This window comes from Camellia sinensis, unplaced genomic scaffold (genome assembly GCF_055761805.1).
Source record: "Camellia sinensis isolate YWXY unplaced genomic scaffold, ASM5576180v1 Unanchor1, whole genome shotgun sequence".
Classification (NCBI taxonomy): domain Eukaryota; kingdom Viridiplantae; phylum Streptophyta; class Magnoliopsida; order Ericales; family Theaceae; genus Camellia; species Camellia sinensis.
In genome coordinates this window covers 17,128,883-17,134,882 of record NW_028128987.1, presented here as the reverse complement: position 1 = coordinate 17,134,882, position 6,000 = coordinate 17,128,883, and the positions used below count along the sequence as shown (strand labels likewise).

At 34.8% G+C, this 6,000-nt stretch overlaps 1 protein-coding gene across 4 annotated transcripts in view; it reads right to left on the bottom strand.

Moving 5' to 3' along the window:
• Positions 1 to 1,843: 1,843 nt before the first annotated feature.
• LOC145814250 (RNA cytidine acetyltransferase 2-like) overlaps positions 1,844 to 6,000 on the bottom strand; it is a 28,256-nt gene continuing 24,099 nt past the window's right edge. For 2 of the 4 annotated variants that reach the window (XM_082910859.1, XM_082910860.1), the window contains exons 24-27: positions 3,419 to 3,547; positions 2,693 to 2,818; positions 2,411 to 2,476; positions 1,844 to 2,333 (exon numbers count right to left, since the gene is read on the bottom strand). In XM_082910859.1, the coding sequence (XP_082766985.1) occupies positions 2,109 to 2,333; positions 2,411 to 2,476; positions 2,693 to 2,818; positions 3,419 to 3,547 (546 nt within the window). In that variant the 3' untranslated portion in view covers positions 1,844 to 2,108. Of the gene's footprint in view, positions 2,334 to 2,409; positions 2,477 to 2,692; positions 2,844 to 3,418; positions 3,548 to 6,000 lie in introns of those variants that run through there. The other 2 variants (XR_014357596.1, XM_082910861.1) reach the window with 2 other exon arrangements.

Genomic DNA, 6,000 nt, shown 5'->3' with positions numbered 1-6,000 from the left:
TACAACGCTAACTGTTTCCATTGTTGGAGAGATTAAGATTGATCTCCATATGATTAATCCGGTACTGAAGGTTAGTCTAAATGCAACTGATCACTAGCCATTGTTATCGTGCACTTCCATTATCTTCCAGTGAAAGAAATGAACTCAGTAATGACTTGTTATTGTGCACTTCCTGAATCTCAAATCTAATTGTTATCGAAGTTTTAACATTCTAAAATGTCAGCCTATATGGGCTTTTTAACTCTGGTTAGAACTACTTGACTTGGTATGATTCTGGGATTGCAGTTGCAAGCAGATCATTATAAAAACAGCTACAAAATCACATGTAAATGACAGTGCGCCGACAATTTATGCTATTCGGCTGACAAGGTTGCTGGCATTTTCAAATCAATTGATGCTTATGGTTTAATCCTTTACAGACACCATTTATTTGTGCTACCTAAAAAGGGTGATGGGTTTATGTATTGTTTTGAGGGTGAATTACACTAACATTCCCTATAGTTTGCGGCGCGTGTCATTTTGGTTCTTGACTTTTTAATTGTGACACATTTGATCATGAATTTTGAATCTTATTTCAAATAAGAATAATTGAAGATACCATTGTTCAATTTCAAGGGAAAAATCGTCAATTTGATAAAATATAAACTAATTTGATAAAAATAAATGTCAAAAAAATATTTTAAAATTTTTAAAAATAATTTCTACCCACTAAAGATAAAATATGTAATATTTATTTATTTATTTTTTTACCAAATTAATTTTTATTATGTGTTTAGATAATGATCATGTAATGGGTGGTTGTTAGGCTTTTAATGCGTAATCGATATATTTAATATATGAAATATTTTTAATTTTGGATTTTTTGATTTAATAGATCGTTTTAATAATGATATCAAAGTTGTCGCCATATTTGACTTTTGAAAAAATAGAAACTAATTTAATGAAAGTAAAAACAACCACCCAAGCATAAAATAAAAATTAGTTTGATAAAAAAAATAATAAATGTCTAAAAGATTTATTAATTTTACATAATTTTATCTTTAGTGAGTAGAAATAATTTTTAAGAATTCAAAAAAAAAAATTAATATTTATTTTCGTCAAATTAGTTTATATTTTTATCAAATTGATGACTTTACCTTTGAAATTGAGCAATAATATCTTCAATTGTCCTTATTTGAAACAAGATTCAAAATTTAGGGTCAAATGTGTCACAATTAAAAAATTAAGGACCAAAGTGACACAAGACCCAAACTATAGGAACTATTGATGTAATTAGCCCTTGTTTTGATTGCCAAGTCCAGAAAGTAAATTTTAGAAGGGAAATTACAAGACCCTGAGAAGTAGGGAAACTATTTCCCAAAAGGTGGTGATACGACTTTTAATGTGGGATCTATGAAGTTGCACTTCTTGTATTTGTAACTCCTTTTGCTCTTCTACATTGATTTGTAATTCTTTCAATTTTAAATCTTCAAAGTGCAAATTTGATTGCGCTCTTGCAGTGTGAATATTACACTTCAATGTGATTGATTCTTTAGGGAAGGTAAATGTGAGACCACCACATTCAACCACCAATGGAATAGTGTATTGTTCACTTTGGGGCAATTTTGCACTCCATTTTCATGTTTGGTCGAGTAAAAATGAAATCTATATTAAAAATATCATTCACCAATCTAAGTAGTGACCATTCCATTAGGAAGCCAAAGAATATTCATTCCATTCCTGCCTAAAATTCTAGCAAACCAAACACTGGCTCAAGTCTCGATCATTAAGTTCAACCACAAGAACTGAACCTATGCCCCAAATGTCTCTTCTTCAATTGAAGCAAATGCTACCACTTGTGTGAGCAGGAATGAAAACTTCACTAAATTAAATATCATGTGCATTTACACATAAATAACACTAACTAGGTATGCACACCCCATAATTGTTGTGCTGTTAAAATGAAAGAAATTACAAAATTTTAATAATATAGGAATAGAAAAAAATGAGACAAAATGTGTTCTTACCAAATCACATATACACTTTATATAATAGTATAAATAGTATATTCAGTAATAATCTATTAAATATGGAAGTACTCAATCAGTAACTTCTTGATTGGATGCAATTCATAGATTGCTTTTCCTTTTCCTCTTTTTACTTTCAGCAGTTTTGCTGTTTTTACCAACTTTTTCCTTTTTCCTACTGTTGGACTTCACGCTTACAAGGCCGCTGCGAGATATTGTTGTGCAACTTCGAAGAGCTTGTTCAAATCCTGCTTCCCGATCTGCAATAGAATATTGTTGCAGCGACTCCAAATCTAACAGCCCCGCATTCTCAATTTTCATCTTTTCCTGAATGTCAAGTGTATATTACATGATTAGTCTGAGCATATGCCACCACCAAGTTTGTTTTACAAAACATGACTCACCATTACTTGCTTTGCACCATCATTAAGATCATCATCCACTGATATGCTATGAGGCATCAATGAAACCTATTGTAAAATCCAAAGAAAGAGTATGTGAAATAGTGATGAACCAACCTCGCAGAAAGAAACTTCCAGAAGCGTCTAAAAATTACATGAAGCTCCCGTAAGACAGCAGGAAACAATGTAAAAAACATTTTGTTTAAAGTAAGTCACGTCTCACAAAGAGGTGGTTTTAATCAAAGCATTGGGATTTCATAAGATCATAAATTAATACTTGCTTACCTCCCTTTCTTGAGGGAAACTTGAGTCAAAATCTTTGGTTAGAACATCATATAAATACTTGTAGATTTTTGTCATAATTTTCCGGAACAATGACAATGCTTGCTCCCTTTCTATCTTCATCATTCCCTGTTATGTAATGAAAGCAATTGAACTACAACTTCCGGTCAACCACAAAAAGAAAAGAAAAGAAAAGAAAAAAAAAATGTAAACTAAGCTCAGCCTTGTCCCAACTAAAAAAGCAAAAGAAAGAAAAAGCGCACACCCCAATGTAACAATATATGTATGCAGTTCAATCCAACAAAATGCATGCAGCATCAAGTTCTCAGAAAAAACAGGGGCACAACCATGTTCTCAGCAAAAACAGTATCACATGCTCCCAAAGATTTGAACATTCCCTTTACACATCATATTTATAAAAATAAAAAAGATAAAAAGGTCGCGCTTAGTGCACAAAGCTTCTGCTTACAGCAAGGTTGGGAGAGGTAGTAGGGGCGGACTTACCCTCATTCTTTTCTTTCATTTATTTATTTATTATTATTGTATAAAAGTAGTCCTATAAGAGAGGCATGAACACAAAGAAAATAATAACATTTTTTTTGGTTTTTTGTTGTTGATTGACAAGGACTCTCATGCTACAAGATCTGGATAACTTGAATTTAAATATTGCAATCAAATTTTGTAAAGCAATTAAAAGAAGAATTCGCCTAATTTTCACTGTGTTCAGACCTTAATATCCGTTATATCCTGGACCTGCAAGCCCATGCACAGTAAAACAGAAGCCTGGAGATATGACAAGGTAATTGGAAGCTTCTCCTGAAAATAGCATTGAGCAAGGATTGGCACCAGAGGCCTGACCTGCAAGATGGAAGAAATATCAAATTCTAATCTGTTTTCAAATATCTGCTGATGGCATCTCTACATGAGATTCAAATGGCCAAGGAGAAAATACACAAAATGCACAGATGCACTAGCATGCTTCAAAAGATCAATCAAAAAAATTTCAAAACAGTTTTAATATCTTAACATAGTTAAACTCTTTAAAATTTTCAGAAGCAGCAACCAACTATAGTACATTTACTTGCTCTTTAAACAGAAATTAACAGGTTTACTCAAGAATGATTAAGTTGGCATGTGATATAATCCAGCAAACTCTGTATATAGTAGCCAAACCACTGCAGGGTTTGGGAACAGTGAGATGTATAGAGCCTTTCCCTCATATGTGGAAAGGATGTTTCCATTTTTCAAACACATGATACACAGGTCATAATAGAGCAAGTTTTCCATTGCAACACGGCCCGCTTTTGGTTGTATAATTTCAATATCAAAGAAAATCCTTTCTTTGAAATAACTATGCCGATAACTATTGCATTTCTATAATATTGCATTAACATCTCAAATGGCATCCTTTTCAACTTTTCTCATAGCCCTTATAAATCAATCAATTTAACTGAAGCCAAAAATAACCAATATACAAAGACCAAACCATCGTAAATGACTAAGTACCATTTAAAAACTATTTGGTTTCCCAAAGTCATCCATATTAATTTATTGATCCTTGTTTCAATTAATCCATCTAACTATGTATTTTAACAATTCATATCAAAGGTTGAAGCTTGAGTAACCAGCTTAGGTTTTGATAGAATATCATTCCCTATTTATAAATGAAGATTAGGGTTTACAAGATGAGACAATTACAAGTCGAGCCCTGAGAGCATAGAGTAATTACAAACCACAAAAGCTCAGATAATAATATAATATGCTAACACTTCCCATCAAGCTGGTGCGAAGATATCTCTCATGCCTAGCTTGCCTAATATGTCATGAAATGGTTTATTCCCAACCCCCTTGGTGAGAATGTCAGCAAGTTGTTCACCAGACTGGACAAAAGGAGTACAAATGGTACCACTAGTGAGTTTCTCCTTAATGAAGTGGCGATCAATCTCAACATGTTTTGTCCTGTCATGTTGAACTGGATTGTGAGCGATGTTGATGGCGGCCTTATTATCACAGTCTAACCGCATGGAGTCCGTCTGATCAATACCTAGATCACTCAACAATAACTTGATCCATAAAAGTTCACACACACCTTGTGCCATAGCTCTAAACTCAGCTTCTGCACTTGACCTGACAACCACATTCTGTTTCTTACTCCTCCAAGTAACTAGGTTGCCTCCAACAAAGGTGCAATACCCTGAAGTCGATCTCCTATCAGTTACTGATCTAGCCTAGTCAACATCTATACAGGCTTCCACATGAAGATGATCATACTTTGAAAAATAAAGACCCTTACCAAGAGCAGACTTCAAGTACCTCAAGATTCTCATGACAGCCTCAAAGTGAGTCTGATGAGGAGCATGCATAAACTGACTAACCATACTGATAGCAACAGCAATATCAGGACGGGAATGAGATAGGTAAATGAGCTTACCCACTAATCGCTGATAGCTCCCCCTATCAACAGCTTCTCCTCCTTCATCATCCCCCAATTTCTGATTGGGTTCCAGTGGGGTGGCACATGCCTTGCAGCCAAGCATCCCAGTTTCCTTCAACAAGTCAAGCACATATTTTCTCTGTGAGATAAATATCACATCCTTAGAGCGAGCAACTTCAATTCCCAGAAAATACTTCAAGCTTCCCAAGTCTTTGATTTCAAACTCACTAACTAAATATTTCTTTAACAAAGGTATTTCCCCACTATCATTGCCCGTAAGAACTATGTCATCTACATAAACAATAAGTGCTGTAGTCTTACCACGTGAGGAATGTTTCGCAAACAAGGTGTGATCTGCCTGACTCTGTTTGAAGCCATATTTAAACATAGCCTGAGTGAATCTCTCAAACCAAGTCCTTGGAGACTGTTTGAGACCATATAATGACTTCCGAAGCTTGCATACTTTGCCTTCTGTCTGATGATCCTCAAAACCAGGAGGAATGTCCATATATACCTCGTCTTCGAGGTCACCATGGAGAAAGGCATTCTTGACATCAAACTGATAAAGCGGCCAATCTAGATTAGCTGCTAAAGAGAGAAGTAATTCATCTTAGCCACGGGTGCGAAGGTCTCCTGATAATCAATGCCATATGTCTGAGTAAACCCTTTTGCCACAAGTCTTGCCTTGTAACGCTCAATAGACCCATCTGCTTTGTGTTTCACAGTATATACCCATTTACATCCCACAGGTCGTTTGCCCGTAGGTAACTCAGTCAATTCCCAAGTGCTATTCTTCCTAAGTGCTTTCATTTCCTCAATCATGGCTAGTTTCCACTCAGAGGTAGAAAGAGCATCCTAAAAATGGGTAAGAATGCTA